The sequence below is a fragment of the Oncorhynchus masou genome, chromosome 5, assembly GCF_036934945.1.
Source record: "Oncorhynchus masou masou isolate Uvic2021 chromosome 5, UVic_Omas_1.1, whole genome shotgun sequence".
NCBI lineage: Eukaryota > Metazoa > Chordata > Actinopteri > Salmoniformes > Salmonidae > Oncorhynchus > Oncorhynchus masou.
Window position 1 is genome coordinate 11,050,510 of NC_088216.1, and position 17,500 is coordinate 11,068,009.

The 17,500-nt window shown below is 48.4% G+C and overlaps 1 protein-coding gene across 6 annotated transcripts in view; it reads left to right on the forward strand.

The window, feature by feature from the left end:
- Nucleotides 1-17,500, forward strand: part of LOC135532873 (breast cancer anti-estrogen resistance protein 3 homolog) — a 59,534-nt gene that overhangs the window by 31,631 nt on the left and 10,403 nt on the right. For 5 of the 6 annotated variants that reach the window (XM_064960316.1, XM_064960329.1, XM_064960320.1 and 2 more), the window contains exons 6-14: nucleotides 4,187-4,226; nucleotides 5,762-5,878; nucleotides 7,292-7,435; nucleotides 7,530-7,710; nucleotides 9,343-9,517; nucleotides 10,091-10,176; nucleotides 10,328-10,450; nucleotides 11,985-12,138; nucleotides 15,580-15,754. In XM_064960316.1, the coding sequence (XP_064816388.1) occupies nucleotides 4,187-4,226; nucleotides 5,762-5,878; nucleotides 7,292-7,435; nucleotides 7,530-7,710; nucleotides 9,343-9,517; nucleotides 10,091-10,176; nucleotides 10,328-10,450; nucleotides 11,985-12,138; nucleotides 15,580-15,754 (1,195 nt within the window). Of the gene's footprint in view, nucleotides 1-436; nucleotides 648-4,186; nucleotides 4,227-5,761; nucleotides 5,879-7,291; nucleotides 7,436-7,529; nucleotides 7,711-9,342; nucleotides 9,518-10,090; nucleotides 10,177-10,327; nucleotides 10,451-11,984; nucleotides 12,139-15,579; nucleotides 15,755-17,500 lie in introns of those variants that run through there. The other variant, XM_064960334.1, reaches the window with a different exon arrangement.

Below are 17,500 nucleotides of genomic sequence, written 5' to 3' on the forward strand. Positions count from 1 at the left end.
CTGTCTGTCTGTCTGTCTGTTCTAGTCCATTAACTAACAACTGTCTGTCTGTCTGTCTGTCTGTCTGTCTGTCTGTCTACTGTTCTAGTCCATTCACTAACAACTCTCTGTCTGTCTGTCTGTCTGTCTGTCTGTCTGTCTGTCTGTCTGTCTGTCTGTCTACTGTTCTAGTCCATTCACTAACAACTGTCTGTCTGTCTGTCTGTCTGTCTCTCTGACTGTCTGTCTGTTCTAGTCACTAATAACTGACATGGTGCTGACAGACCGAACTCATAGATGGGATTTGGGTTGGAATCAGCTGACTGGTAGAATTAACCCGGATTTACAGGTGAGCTGTCAAAACTAGGGGGGGTCCAGCTCAAAGCATTAGAGTGGTATCTGAGGAATGTTGGAGATAGCGGCGTTACCGTTTCAGTGAGGGAGGGGGGAAGGGGAGAGAGAAGCCAGGAAACGTGTGAGGACTCATCAGAAACACACACAGTGAAAAGCGGGAGGCTCGGGAGAGAGCTACTTCCTCGCGTTGTAAGTTAGTCCTGTTGTGTGTTTTGTGGTGTGAACTTTGGATCTCTGCTTGCGGCAACTGGCCAGAAGAAAAAAATGTCCGTCTGAATTTGAGAGACGTTTTGCGATGACTGGAGATCTCGCAGGTAAGCGTTGTCAAGATTATTTGTAAAAAATAAATAAAAATGTAGGCTAAAGTTATCGACATGTCGTTCTGTGGCTTTTGGAGTAATGGGCGTTTCGTTTGTTGTTGCAGCTGAATGCTTGTGATTGGTAGTGTTGTGACAGGCTAGCCTGGAACCAGATGTTGAACAACTGATTTTTATATAATCGTTGTTTATTGGAAACGGATGACAGGACAAACAACAGGCCATAGGTTATTAAACTGTAAGAATCGAGACTAACGGAAGTTACACATACAGGTAGACTATTACTCACCTGTACTTTAGCAAATCCGTTGTCATTGCGACAGGACATGATAAAAAAAAAAACATATTTCCTCTTACAAGGACAGATGTTTTTGTAATGGCTCACACTCATTTCCGTTAAATTATGGAGAGGGTTTGCGACATCGTGGTAGAAATCTGAAAGCTCGACTGGTGTAGCCAAAAGACGGGACAACGCCCCTCCTCGGGACCGACTGACACACGGTTGGGCCTAATGCCGGTGCCAACTCTCACCCACTGGTATTCAATCATCTATACAAGTTTCGATATAATTTGAGTGGTTCCTCCATCATCCATCAGCTTTTTAACCAAACCAGGGGCGGAGAGGACACTTTTTTTTATATTAAAGATGGTTTCTACTGCTGAGGGGATCATTTAAACTGATCCTAGATATGTGTTTAAAAGTCCAAGTGGAACCTCAGGAAGACGTTAATACGCATCTCCATGGCAACTCCCCCCCTCCATTCCAATGGTCCCAAACACACAGACCGGTAATGTCATGTGCGTCCGTTTGGGATGCAGGAGAACGGTCAGGCTGCAGGCAGGCATTTTACCGGGATGTTGGAGCTGGAAGGAAACGGGAAATGGCTATTAAAAGCTGGAAAGACAGACATCTCCTCTTCGCACAGTGAACTCACGTAGCCTGGTTAACCTTGGGCAGCGGTCTCCATCCTGTGTGCTCCCGAGAGCGTCATTGACAGGGATCTCTCTCAATCCTGCAGCGCAGTGATCTAAGGCACTGCGTCACTACAGTCCCTGGTTCGATTCCAGACTGTATCCTCATCCGGCCGTGATTGGGAGTCCCCATAGGGCAGTGCACAATTGGCCCAGCGCCACCCGGGTTTGACCGGGGTAGGCCATCATTGTAAATAAGAATTTGTTCTTGTTTACTGACTTGCCTCAGCTGGTCCGAACACTATTGACTTGCTTCCTGCTTTGAAGTTCTGATTTTCTCCTCTAAAACCGCCACCTATAACGGCACCGCCTCGCAGATATCAAATCAACAAGTCAACAACCTTTGACAGATCTTATCACACATTAATCCTGTTTGATTGATGATGTATAATGGAACGTAACGGGTGTGGCGGGTGGGAGGGAGCAGGTTGACACTTGGTGAGAGAAGGGTGCAATTGCAGCCTGCAATTCGGGGCGTTCCTGCGTGTGGGCGTTCCTGCGTGTGGACGTTCCTGCGTGTGGGCGTTCCTGCGTGTGGGCGTTCCTGCGTGTGGGCGTTCCTGCGTGTGGGCGTTCCTGCACGTGCAGGAATCCCTCTTTATACTTCTATTGGCCCGTTCTTAAACCAGGACAGGCGGGAGGCGGGGCTCTCCAGTACAGTAGGTGGAGTTGGATGCCAGCTGCCGATAAACCCCACAGAAGAAGGGGCGGGGTGACAACGGTAGCTAGCTTGGCCTTTGTTCCAGCCTGTCTGGCACTGTTTTCCAACAGTTCTGTCAACGACGGCGAGGGGAGGTGTTTGGCAGGGGGGAGCGAAGAACGCAGTGTGCTAGCTTTACCAGCTAGTCCAGTACACAGTACACACAATGTCACAGTACACACATTGTAGCTAGCTAACTAGCTCGTTAGTTAGCTAGCACACGGTGTTGCCCTAGCTGTGGTAGCGTGGGGCGCTGCCACTCTTTTCCCTCAGTTCTGTTAATGACAATGAGGGGAGGTGTTTGGCAGTTTGGAGCGAAGGATACTCCCTACCGGTGTCACTCCCGCTAGCTAGCAAATAGGACTCGGGGAGGGGGGGGGTCCCGCTAGCTAGCAAATAGGACTCGGGGAGGGGGGGGGGTCCCGCTAGCTAGCAAATAGGACTCGGGGGGGGGGGGTCCCGCTAGCTAGCAAATAGGACTCGGGGAGGAGGGGGGGATGAAGAAACTCATATAATACTTTTATTTCCCTTTGGAAGAGTCACAAGCATGAAGATATCCTGCTCTAAGCGGGGTTGGGGGACGTTCATGCAGGAACCAATGGGATGCTTGAGGGGAGGGGGCGGTCATACAGGAACCAATGGGATCCCCGAGGGGGCGTGTTCATGAAGAAACAAACGGGATGCTCGAGATGGGGTCCTGTAGATGCAGTAATACCCACATGCAGGAACGCCCCGAATTGTGGGCCGCAGTTGCACCCTTTAGCTTGGCGAGGGGAAGTTTGGCAGTGTGTGTTACAAGACAAGCCGGCCTCTGACTCTCTGCCAGGAACAGAAGAGAGGGGAACAATAGACGGGTCTACCTGCTGTTTAACGGGGTTGGGGAAGACTGGGCCTGTTGTAGTGTGTAGAACAGACAGAGAGGCCTGTTGTTGTTTAGGAACATCACATCATCACATCAGAGGTTGCTGTTGTTGTTTAGGAACATCACATCAGAGGTTGCTGTTGTTGTTTAGGAACATCACATCAGAGGTTGCTGTTGTTGTTTAGGAACAGCACATCAGAGGTTGCTGTTGTTGTTTAGGAACATCATATCATCACATCAGAGGTTGCTGTTGTTGTTTAGGAACATCATATCAGAGGTTGCTGTTGTTGTTTAGGAACATCATATCATCACATCAGAGGTTGCTGTTGTTGTTTAGGAACATCATATCAGAGGTTGCTGTTGTTGTTTAGGAACATCACTTCAGAGGTTGCTGTTGTTGTTTAGGAACATCATATCAGAGGTTGCTGTTGTTGTTTAGGAACATCATATCATCACATCAGAGGTTGCTGTTGTTGTTTAGGAACAACACATCAGAGGTTGCTGTTGTTGTTTAGGAACATCATATCAGAGGTTGCTGTTGTTGTTTAGGAACATCACATCAGAGGTCGCTGTTGTTGTTTAGGAACATCATATCAGAGGTTGCTGTTGTTGCTTAGGAACATCACATCAGAGGTTGCTGTTGTTGTTTAGGAACATCATATCAGAGGTTGCTGTTGTTGTTTAGGAACATCATATCAGAGGTTGCTGTTGTTGTTTAGGAACATCATATCAGAGGTTGCTGTTGTTGTTTAGGAACATCATATCAGAGGTTGCTGTTGTTGTTTAGGAACATCACATCAGAGGTTGCTGTTGTTGTTTAGGAACAACACATCAGAGGTTGCTGTTGTTGTTATGCAGCAAGTTAGGCTCAAAGTATATACCTTTTAAAATAGGCTTCAACTAAAGTCAAACACAGACTTGAGTAAAGAGAAGGAGAGAGACAGACAGAGGAGTATGAGAGAGAAAGTCCACGTTAGAAAATGTGTTATTTCTGTCTTTCAGTAAGAGGAGGAGTGTCACTGCATACCTGAGTCAGCTGAAGGTGAGCTCTCTCTCTCTGTCACACACACACACACACACATACACACACACACACACACACACACACACACACACACACACACACACACACACACACACACACACACACACACACACACACACAGGGCCGGCTCCAGGCAGCGACATAAGCGGTCGTTTAGGGCCCCAGACTCAATTAGCCATGTCAGCTAACAATGTGTTGATTGTTAAGTTGTCCCCTAGCCAGTTATCTTGTAGTAATCATGGCCGAATACCGACCGGGCACATGACCGGGGCCCTGACCTCCACGGGGAAACCGTTGATTTAGTTATTGATGAGTCGAACTGCATGAAATTTGCTATAAAACGTTCTCTCCACTCCATCGCAAAATATGTAGAACTAAAGATAACTTGCTTTAAAACTACCAACATTTTAGAATTGCAGGACATTAACTTCAAAACATTTTGCTCTCCAATGTCAAGAGGGCGGGGGGGGCACAAAAATAAATGGTGCCCGCTTGGTGCGGAGCCCCCAACCAAATCTGGCTCAGGGCCCCCAAAAGGCCAGGGCCCCCTAAAGGCCAGGGCCCCCTAAAGGCCAGGGCCCCCTAAAGGCCAGGGCCCCCTAAAGGCTAGGGCCCCCTAAAGGCTAGGGCCCCCAAAAGGCTAGGGCCGGCCCTGCACACACACACATGCTGAAACAACACTCACCAAAACACTCAGGCCTGTGGGTGTCTTTCCTGTGAAGTTTCAGTCGGCCCAATGTTTTTCCTGTGAAGTTTCAGTCGGCCCAATGTTTTTCCTGTGAAGTTTCAGTCGGCCCAATGTGTTTCCTGTGAAGTTTCAGTCAGCCCAATGTCTTTCCTGTGAAGTTTCAGTCAGCCCAATGTGTTTCCTGTGAAGTTTCAGTCAGCCCAATGTCTTTCCTGTGAAGTTTCAGTCAGCCCAATGTGTTTCCTGTGAAGTTTCAGTCAGCCCAATGTGTTTCCTGTGAAGTTTCAGTCAGCCCAATGTCTTTCCTGTGAAGTTTCAGTCGGCCCAATGTGTTTCCTGTGAAGTTTCAGTCAGCCCAATGTCTTTCCTGTGAAGTTTCAGTCAGCCCAATGTCTTTCCTGTGAAGTTTCAGTCAGCCCAATGTGTTTCCTGTGAAGTTTCAGTCGGCCCAATGTGTTTCCTGTGAAGTTTCAGTCAGCCCAATGTCTTTCCTGTGAAGTTTCAGTCGGCCCAATGTCTTTCCTGTGAAGTTTCAGTCAGCCCAATGTGTTTCCTGTGAAGTTTCAGTCAGCCCAATGTGTTTCCTGTGAAGTTTCAGTCAGCCCAATGTCTTTCCTGTGAAGTTTCAGTCAGCCCAATGTGTTTCCTGTGAAGTTTCAGTCAGCCCAATGTGTTTCCTGTGAAGTTTCAGTCGGCCCAATGTCTTTCAGGAATGTAACACCATTTCTTTAACGTTGCGGTAAGGTTAGTTCAAGGTTATTCTTGTTGTGTAGGTGTGTGTGTGGGTTGCAGGGAGATGCATGTCAGTTTAAGGTTGTTGTAACGTTGTTGTAATGTTGTATAGGTGTTTGGAGGTAGCAGGGAGATGGACTCTCTGAAGAAGGAGTTGGAGGAGGAACTGAAGCTATCTACTGATGACCTGAGGAGTCACGCCTGGTACCATGGACCCATAGGCAGAGAGGTACACACACACCTGGTACCATGGACCAATAGGCAGAGAGGTACACACACACACCTGGTACCATGGACCCATAGGCAGAGAGGTACACACACACACCTGGTACCATGGACCCCTAGGCAGAGAGGTACACACACACACACCTGGTACCATGGACCCCTAGGCAGAGAGGTACACACACACACCTGGTACCATGGACCCATAGGCAGAGAGGTACACACACACGCCTGGTAACATGGACCAATAGGCAGAGAGGTACACACACACCTGGTACCATGGACCCATAGGCAGAGAGGTACACACACACACCTGGTACCATGGACCCATAGGCAGAGAGGTACACACACGCACCTGGTACCATGGACCCATAGGCAGAGAGGTACACACACACACCTGGTAACATGGACCCATAGGCAGAGAGGTACACACACGCCTGGTACCATGGACCCATAGGCAGAGAGGTACACACACGCCTGGTACCATGGACCCATAGGCAGAGAGGTACACACACACGCCTGGTACCATGGACCCATAGGCAGAGAGGTACACACACACACCTGGTACCATGGACCCATAGGCAGAGAGGTACACACACACACCTGGTAACATGGACCCATAGGCAGAGAGGTACACACACGCCTGGTACCATGGACCCATAGGCAGAGAGGTACACACACGCCTGGTACCATGGACCCATAGGCAGAGAGGTACACACACACACCTGGTACCATGGACCCATAGGCAGAGAGGTACACACACACACACCTGGTACCATGGACCCATAGGCAGAGAGGTACACACACACACCTGGTACCATGGACCCCTAGGCAGAGAGGTACACACACACACACACCTGGTACCATGGACCCCTAGGCAGAGAGGTACACACACACACACCTGGTACCATGGACCCCTAGGCAGAGAGGTACACACACACACCTGGTACCATGGACCCCTAGGCAGAGAGGTACACACACACACACCTGGTACCATGGACCCCTAGGCAGAGAGGTACACACACACACACCTGGTACCATGGACCCCTAGGCAGAGAGGTACACACACACACACCTGGTACCATGGACCCCTAGGCAGAGAGGTACACACACACACACCTGGTACCATGGACCCCTAGGCAGAGAGGTACACACACACACCTGGTACCATGGACCAATAGGCAGAGAGGTACATACACGCACACACACACACACACACCTGGTACCATGGACCCATAGGCAGAGAGGTACACACACACCTGGTACCATGGACCAATAGGCAGAGAGGTACACACACACACACCTGGTACCATCGACCTAAACACAGAGAGGTACACACACACACCTGGTACCATGGAACTCTACACAGAGAGGTACACACTCAATCTCTCTCTCTCTCTCTCTCTCTCTCTCTCTCTAGGGGGCAGAGGCTCTGCTGGAGAGAGATGGTGACTTCCTGGTTCGTGACACAGCCTCCTCCCCCGGTGACTATGTCCTGAGTTGCTATTGGAAGGACGAGCCCATGCACTTCAAGATCATCAAGGTGGTCCTTCGGCCCAAGAAGGTGTGTGTTTGTGTGTGTGCTATTCTGTTTCAGTTTGAAGGGGACTGGTTTGACGTGTGTGTGTGTGTGTGTGTTATAATTGTGTGTCCTCCAGGGTTACTCCCGTGAGCTGTTCCAGTTTGAAGGGGATCGTTTCGACAACATTCCCGCCCTTGTGCGTTTCCACGTGGGTGGACGTCATCCTGTCTCCCAGGCCTCTGGCGCCATAGTCTATCACCCAATCACACGCTCCCTGCCTATACGTGTCATCAGTGAGCGCCAGGCAGAGCGGACCGGTAAGGACCCACAGGCGGCGTGGATAGAACACACTGTCACAGTGGATAGAACACACTGTCACAGTGGATAGAACACAGTGTCACAGTGGATAGAACACACTGTCACAGTGGATAGAACACACTGTCACAGTGGATAGAACACACTGTCACAGTGGATAGAACACACTGTCACAGTGGATAGAACACACTGTCACAGTAGATAGAACACACTGTCACAGTGGAGAACACACTGTCACAGTGGATAGAACACACTGTCACAGTAGATAGAACACACTGTCACAGTGGATAGAACACACTGTCACAGTGGATAGAACACACTGTCACAGTAGATAGAACACACTGTCACAGTGGATAGAACACACTGTCACAGTGGATAGAACACACTGTCACAGTGGATAGAACACACTGTCACAGTGGATAGAACACACTGTCACAGTGGATAGAACACACTGTCACAGTGGATAGAACACACTGTCACAGTGGATAGAACACACTGTCACAGTGGATAGAACACACTGTCACAGTGGATAGAACACACTGTCACAGTGGATAGAACACACTGTCACAGTGGATAGAACACACTGTCACAGTGGATAGAACACACTGTCACAGTGGATAGAACACACTGTCACAGTGGATAGAACACACTGTCACAGTGGATAGAACACACTGTCACAGTGGATAGAACACACTGTCACAGTTTGGGTTTAAATATGTGTTTTATTCCGTCGAAGTAGAGTAGAGGAGTGTACCGGTCAGAAAGGCAGTGGGTTGTGTTCCAATCTACACTACATGTCTGTTGGGGTCCGGCCACGAACCACTGGACCACACTCTGTCAGTCTGTCACTCTGTCACTCAGTCTGTCAGTCTGTCACTCTGTCAGTCTGTCACTCTGTCAGTCTGTCACTCTGTCTGTCACTCTGTCTGTCAGTCTGTCACTCTGTCAGTCTGTCACTCTGTCAGTCTGTCACTCTGTCAGTCTGTCACTCTGTCAGTCTGTCACTCAGTCTGTCACTCAGTCTGTCACTCAGTCTGTCACTCAGTCTGTCACTCAGTCTGTCACTCAGTCTGTCACTCAGTCTGTCACTCAGTCACTCAGTCTGTCACTCTGTCACTCTGTCAGTCTGTCACTCTGTCAGTCTGTCTGTCACTCTGTCAGTCTGTCACTCTGTCAGTCTGTCACTCAGTCTGTCAGTCTGTCTGTCACTCAGTCTGTCAGTCTGTCACTCTGTCAGTCTGTCACTCTGTCTGTCACTCTGTCTGTCACTCTGTCTGTCAGTCTGTCACTCTGTCAGTCTGTCAGTCTGTCACTCTGTCACTCAGTCTGTCACTCTGTCACTCAGTCTGTCACTCTGTCACTCAGTCTGTCAGTCTGTCACTCTGTCAGTCTGTCACTCTGTCACTTAGTCTGTCAGTCTGTCAGTCTGTCAGTCTGTCACTCTGTCAGTCTGTCACTCTGTCACTTAGTCTGTCAGTCTGTCAGTCTGTCACTCTGTCAGTCTGTCAAAAACATTGGTAATTAATGAATGAACTGCGTCAGAACCACACATGGTGTGGAGGTACATGATTAAGTGTTGTGTTCCGGAGGCTCACCAACTCAGGTGTTAGATGTTATTTTCTGCCCTCCTCTAGAAAGCAACAGATCCAGCAACAGATCCAGCAACAGATCCAGCAACAGATCCAGCAACAGATCCAGCAACAGCGCCATCGACAGGGTGGGGGTGGAATCACAGCCAGACCGCAGCAAGAGATTCAGCTTCAACTCATCACACATGGACACACTACACGTCACTAACACACTGCTCAGGTGGCTTTACACACACACACACACACCCACACACACACGCCCACACACCCACACGCCCACACACACGCCCACACACACCCCCCCCACACACACACACCCACACACACACGCCCCCACACACACACACACACGCCCACACACACACACCCACACATAGATAGATACTGTTTTGTGTTGTGTTTGGTATAGTTAGTGTTTGTGTGTGTGTGTATTGTTATGTGTGTGTGTATTGTTATGTGTGTGTGTATTGTTATGTGTGTGTGTGTGTATTGTTATGTGTGTGTGTGTATGTATTGTTATATGTGTGTGTATTGTTATATGTGTGTGTATTGTTATATGTGTGTGTATTGTTATATGTGTGTGTATTGTTATATGTGTGTGTATTGTTATGTGTGTGTGTATTGTTATGTGTGTGTGTGTATTGTTATGTGTGTGTGTGTGTGTGTTTTAATGTATGTGTGTGTATTGTTATGTGTGTGTGTATTGTTATATGTGTGTGTATTGTTATATGTGTGTGTGTGTGTATTGTTGTGTGTGTGTGTGTGTTTTAATGTTTGTGTGTGTGTTTCTCAGGAGTGGGAGTCAGCCAGCCAACCTGGAGAATCTGGGCAGAAGACCCTCGATCCAATCAGCACAGTCTGAAAGCAACCTACGCACAGGTAACACACACACACACTCGTACATTCCCAACTCTGCTCAGGTAACACACACACACTCGTACATTCCCACCTCTGCTCAGGTAACACACACACACAGTCGTACATTCCCACCTCTGCTCAGGTAACACACACCTCTCTCCTCTCCCTCCAGGTGCGCCTCATAGCGGTGAATCAGAGGCCGTAGGCCCCGCTCCCATTTCCCCAGTGTTCCGAACGGGTAGCGAACCCCTGATCAGCCCCTCAGCCCTCAGACACACACGGCCCTCACACCCAGGTAACACACCACACACACACACACACACACACACCCAGGTAACACACCACACACACACACACACACCCAGGTAACACACCACACACACGGCCCTCACACCCAGGTAACACACACACACACACACCCAGGTAACACACACACACACGGCCCTCACACCCAGGTAACACACACACACACACACCCAGGTAACACACCACACACACAGCCCTCACACCCAGGTAACACACACACACACACACGGCCCTCACACCCAGGTAACACACCACACACACACACGGCCCTCACACCCAGGTAACACACCACACACACACACGGCCCTCACACCCAGGTAACACACACACACACACACACACACCCAGGTAACACACCACACACACAGCCCTCACACCCAGGTAACACACCACACACACACACACACCCAGGTAACACACCACACACACGGCCCTCACACCCAAGTAACACACACACACGGCCCTCACACCCAGGTAACACACCACACACACACACGGCCCTCACACCCAGGTAACACACCACACACACACACGGCCCTCACACCCAGGTAACACACCACACACACACACGGCCCTCACACCCAGGTACACACACACACACACACACACACACACACACACACACACACACACGGCCCTCACACCCAGGTCTCTCTCACACACACACACACACACAGCCCTCACACCCAGGTAACACACCACACACACAGCCCTCACACCCAGGTCTCACACACACACACACACACACACACACACACACACACCCAGGTAACACACCACACACACGGCCCTCACACCCAGGTCACTCACACACACACACACACACACACACACACACACACACACACACACACACACACACACACACACACACACACACACACACACACACACACAGCCCTCACACCCAGGTAACACACCACACACACAGCCCTCACACCCAGGTAACACACCACACACACAGCCCTCACACCCAGGTCTCTCTCTCTCTCACACACACACACACACACACACACACACACACACACACACACACACACACACACACGGCCCTCACACCCAGGTAACACACCACACACACACACACAGCCCTCACACCCAGGTAACACACCACACACACAGCCCTCACACCCAGGTCTCACACACACACACACACACACACACACACACACACACACACACACACACACACACACACACACAGCCCTCACCCCCAGGTAACACACCACACACACGGCCCTCACACCCAGGTCACACACACACACACACGGCCCTCACACCCAGGTCACACACACACACGGCCCTCACACCCAGGTAACACACACACACACGGCCCTCACACCCAGGTCTCACACACACACACACACGCACACACACACACACACACACACACACACACACACACACACACACACACACACACACACACACACACACACACACACACACACACACACACACACACACACACACACACACCCCAGGTAACACACCCGTTCTGTAACCCCTCCTGTGGTCCCCAGGTGGAGGTGTGACGCTGCGAGGTTCTGACGGACAGCTGCACCCCCGAGCCCCGCCCAAACCCTTCAGAGTGTCCACCTTCTTCCCCGGGACTCCTCCCAACCGTCACCGTGACGACCCCTACGACGAGCTGGTCATCCAGGTGCCTGAATCAAAGTAAGAAAAAACCATTTGGGTCTTCCATGTCTCCCAATCTAGGGGTCGTCGTCTCCCAATCTAGGGGTCGTCGTCTCCCAATCTAGGGGTCGTCGTCTCCCAATCTAGGGGTCGTCGTCTCCCAAACTAGGAGTCGTCGTCTCCCAATCTAGGGGTCGTCGTCTCCCAAACTAGGAGTCGTCGTCTCCCAATCTAGGGGTCGTCGTCTCCCAAACTAGGGGTCGTCGTCTCCCAAACTAGGGGTCGTCGTCTCCCAATCTAGGGGTCGTCGTCTTCCAATCTAGGGGTCGTCGTCTCCCAATCTAGGGGTCGTCGTCTCCCAATCTAGGGGTCGTCTCTCAAACTAGGGGTCGTCTCCCAATCTAGGGGTCGTCGTCTCCCAAACTAGGGGTCGTCTCCCAATCTAGGGGTTGTCTCCCAAACTAGGTTGTCGTCGTCTCCCAAACTAGGTTGTCGTCGTCTCCCAAACTAGGTAGTCGTCGTCTCCCAAACTAGGGGTCGTCGTCTCCCAAACTAGGGGTCGTCGTCTCCCAAACTAGGGGTCGTCGTCTCCCAATGGCTCAGCCTTGAAGTGGTAGACGCGTATATTGTAAAAAATTGTCTGTCCTCGGTTGCAAGACTCACTATCGAGTTCCAAACGGTCTCTGGAAGCAACGTCAGCACATGAACTGTTCGTTGGGAGCTTCATGAAATGGGTTTCCATGGCTGAGCAGCCGCACACAAGTCTAAGATCACCATGTGCAATGCCAAGTGTCGGCTGGAGTGGTGGAAAACTCGCCACCATTGGAGTCTGGAGCAGTGGAAACGCGTTCTCTGGAGTGATGAATCACGCTTCACCATCTGGCAGTCCGATGGACGAATCTGGGTTTGGCGGATGCCAGGAGAACTCTATCTGCCCCAATGCATTGTACCAACTGTAAAGTTTGGTGGAGGAGGAGGAATAATGGTCTGGGGCTGTTTTCATGGTTCGGGCCCCTTAGTTCCAGTGAAGGGAAATATTAACACTACAGCATACAATGAAATTCTAGACAATTCTGTGTGTCCAACTCTGTGGCAACAGTTTGTTTCAGCATGAAGATGCCCCCGTGCACAAAGCGAGGTCCATACAGAAATGGTTTGTCGAGATCGCTGTGGAATAACTTGACTGAACGACACAGAGCCCTGAGCTCAACCCCATCGAACACCTTTGGGATGAATTGGAATTTATTTATTTTTACTTTTTCACCTTTATTTAACCAGGTAGGCAAGATGAGAACAAGTTCTCATTTACAATTGCGACCTGGCCAGGATAAAGCAAAGCAGTTCGACACATACAACGACACAGAGTTACACATGGAGCAAAACAAACATACAGTCAATAATACAGTATAAACAAGTCTATATACGATGTGAGCAAATGAGGTGAGTTAAGGGAGGTAAAGGCAAAAAAAAGGCCATGGTGGCAAAGTAAATACAATATAGCAAGTAAAACACTGGAATGGTAGATTTGCAATGGAAGAATGTGCAAAGTAGAAATAAAAATAATGGGGTGCAAAGGAGCAAAATAAATAAATTAAATACAGTAGGGAAAGAGGTAGTTGTTTGGGCTAAAATATAGGTGGGCTATGTACAGGTGCAGTAATCTGTGAGCTGCTCTGACAGTTGGTGCTTAAAGCTAGTGAGGGAGATAAGTGTTTCCAGTTTCAGTGCTTTTTGTAGTTCATTCCAGTCATTGGCAGCAGAGAACTGGAAGGAGAGGCGGCCAAAGAAATAATTGGTTTTGGGGGTGACTAGAGAGATATACCTGCTGGAGCGTGTGCTACAGGTGGGAGATGCTATGGTAACCAGCGAGCTGAGATAAGGGGGACTTTACCTAGCAGGGTCTTGTAGATGACATGGAGCCAGTGGGTTTGGCGACGAGTATGAAGCGAGGGCCAGCCAACGAGAGCGTACAGGTCGCAATGGTGGGTAGTATATGGGGATTTGGTGACAAAACGGATTGCACTGTGATAGACTGCATCCAATTTGTTGAGTAGGGTATTGGAGGCTATTTTGTAAATGACATCGCCAAAGTCGAGGATTGGTAGGATGGTCAGTTTTACAAGGGTATGTTTGGCAGCATGAGTGAAGGATGCTTTGTTGCGAAATAGGAAGCCAATTCTAGATTTAACTTTGGATTGGAGATATTTGATATGGGTCTGGAAGGAGAGTTTACAGTCTAACACCTAAGTATTTGTAGTTGTCCACGTATTCTAAATCAGAGCCGTCCAGAGTAGTGATGTTGGACAGGCGGGTAGGTGCGGGTAGCGATTGGTTGAAGAGCATGCATTTAGTTTTACTTGTATTTAAGAGCAATTAGAGGCCACGGAAGGAGAGTTGTATGGCATTGAAGCTTGCCTGGAGGGTTGTTAACACAGTGTCCAAAGAAGGGCCAGAAGTATACAGAATGGTGTCGTCTGCGTAGAGGTGGATCAGAGACTCACCAGCAGCAAGAGCGACATCATTGATGTATACAGAGAAGAGAGTCGGTCCAAGAATTGAACCCTGTGGCACCCCCATAGAGACTGCCAGAGGCCCGGACAGCAGACCCTCCGATTTGACACACTGAACTCTATCAGAGAAGTAGTTGGTGAACCAGGCGAGGCAATCATTTGAGAAACCAAGGCTGTCGAGTCTGCCGATGAGGAAGTGGTGATTGACAGAGTCGAAAGCCTTGGCCAGATCAATGAACACGGCTGCACAGTAATGTTTCTTATCGATGGCGGTTAAGATATCGTTTAGGACCTTGAGTGTGGCTGAGGTGCACCCATGACCAGCTCTGAAACCTTGCTGACTGTGAGCCCTAATCGCCCAACATCAGTGCCCAACCTCACTACTTCTCGTGGCTGAATGGAAGCAAATCCCCACAGCAATGTTCTAACATCTAGTGGAAAGCCTTCCCAGAAGAGTGGAGGCTGTTATAGCAGCAATGTTCCAACATCTAGTGGAAAGCCTTCCCAGAAGAGTGGAGGCTGTTATAGCAGCAATGTTCCAACATCTAGTGGAAAGCCTTCCAGGAAGAGTGGAGGCTGTTATAGCAGCAATGTTCTAACATCTAGTGGAAAGCCTTCCAGGAAGAGTGGAGGCTGTTATAGCAGCAATGTTCCAACATCTAGTGGAAAGCCTTCCAGGAAGAGTGGAGGCTGTTATAGCAGCAATGTTCCAACATCTAGTGGAAAGCCTTCCAGGAAGAGTGGAGGCTGTTATAGCAGCAATGTTCCAACATCTAGTGGAAAGCCTTCCAGGAAGAGTGGAGGCTGTTATAGCAGCAATGTTCTAACATCTAGTGGAGGCTGTTATAGCAGCAAAGGGGGAACAACTCCATATTAATGTCCTTGGTTTTGGAATGAGATACTTGACGAGCAGGTGTCCACATACTTTTGGTTATGTAGTGTGTATGTGTGTTATTGTGTTTCCTGTCAGAAAGCGGGGCCACGTGGACAGGCTGCGTGCGGAGGAGAAGTGGCAGAGCAGAGCCCGTCTCACTGAGACCTCCTTCAGCTTCCTGGAGGCACAGGAAAGCGGGGAGTTGCCTCGGTTACCAACTGACGGACAGGTCCAGGAGGAAGAGGAGGATTCACACTTTCAGAGGCCGCAGGTTGGTTGTTGTTGGGTGTTTATTTCTTTTGATTTACAATGAACGGCATTGTGATGTAGGGGATTCTAGTATATGTTTATTGGACAGCAGTGTGATGTAGGGGATTCTAGTATATGTTTATTGGACAACAGTGTGATGTAGGTGATTCTATTAGATGTTTATTGAACAGCATTGTGATGTAGGGTATTCTATTAGATGTTTATTGGACAACATTGTGATGTAGGGGATTCTATTAGATGTTTATTGAACAACATTGTGATGTAGGGGATTCTATTAGATGTTTATTGGACAACATTGTGATGTAGGGGAATCTATTAGATGTTTATTGAACAACATTGTGATGTAGGTGATTCTATTAGAGGTTTATTGAACAACATTGTGATGTAGGTGATTCTAGTATATGTTTATTGGACAGCATTGTGATGTAGGGGATTCTATTAGATGTTTATTGAACAACATTGTGATGTAGGTGATTCTATTAGATGTTTATTGGACAACATTGTGATGTAGGGGATTCTATTAGATGTTTATTGGACAACATTGTGATGTAGGGGATTCTATTAGATGTTTATTGGACAACAGTGTGATGTAGGCGATTCTATTAGATGTTTATTGGACAACATTGTGATGTAGGGGATTCTATTAGATGTTTATTGGACAACATTGTGATGTAGGGGATTCTATTAGATGTTTATTGAACAACATTGTGATGTAGGGGATTCTATTAGATGTTTATTGAACAACATTGTGATGTAGGGGATTCTATTAGATGTTTATTGAACAACATTGTGATGTAGGTGATTCTATTAGATGTTTATTGGACAACATTGTGATGTAGGGGAATCTATTAGATGTTTATTGAACAACATTGTGACGTAGGGGATTCTATTAGATGTTTATTGGACAGCATTGTGATGTAGGGGATTATATTAGATGTTTATTGAACAACATTGTGATGTAGTTGATGTTTTGTAGCTCAGTTTGACTAGATGTTGGTGAATAACAGACTATGAACTCGTAGTGTAACGTAACGTAACAGTCTAATGTAATGTAATCCTGCTACAACACAACAACAAACCTAATTTAGGAGTTATACAGAGATGTTACTACCAGGCTGTTACCAGGTGGAGACGTGTTTCAGACTGGACCAGTTTGAGAAGTAGCATGTTATTAACATGTTACCAGGTGGAGACGTGTTTCAGACTGGACCAGTTTGAGAAGTAGCATGTTATTAACATGTTACCAGGTGGAGACGTGTTTCAGACTGGACCAGTTTGAGAAGTAGCATGTTATTAACATGTTATCAGGTGGAGACGGTGTCATGTTTCAGACTGGACCAGTTTGAGAAGTAGCATGTTATTAACATGTTACCAGGTGGAGACGTGTTTCAGACTGGACCAGTCTGAGAAGTAGCATGTTATTAACATGTTACCAGGTGGAGACGTGTTTCAGACTGGACCAGTTTGAGAAGTAGCATGTTATTAACATGTTATCAGGTGGAGACGGTGTCGTGTTTCAGACTGGACCAGTTTGAGAAGTAGCATGTTATTAACATGTTACCAGGTGGAGACGTGTTTCAGACTGGACCAGTTTGAGAAGTAGCATGTTATTAACATGTTACCAGGTGGAGACGTGTTTCAGACTGGACCAGTTTGAGAAGTAGCATGTTATTAACATGTTACCAGGTGGAGACGTGTTTCAGACTGGACCAGTCTGAGAAGTAGCATGTTATTAACATGTTACCAG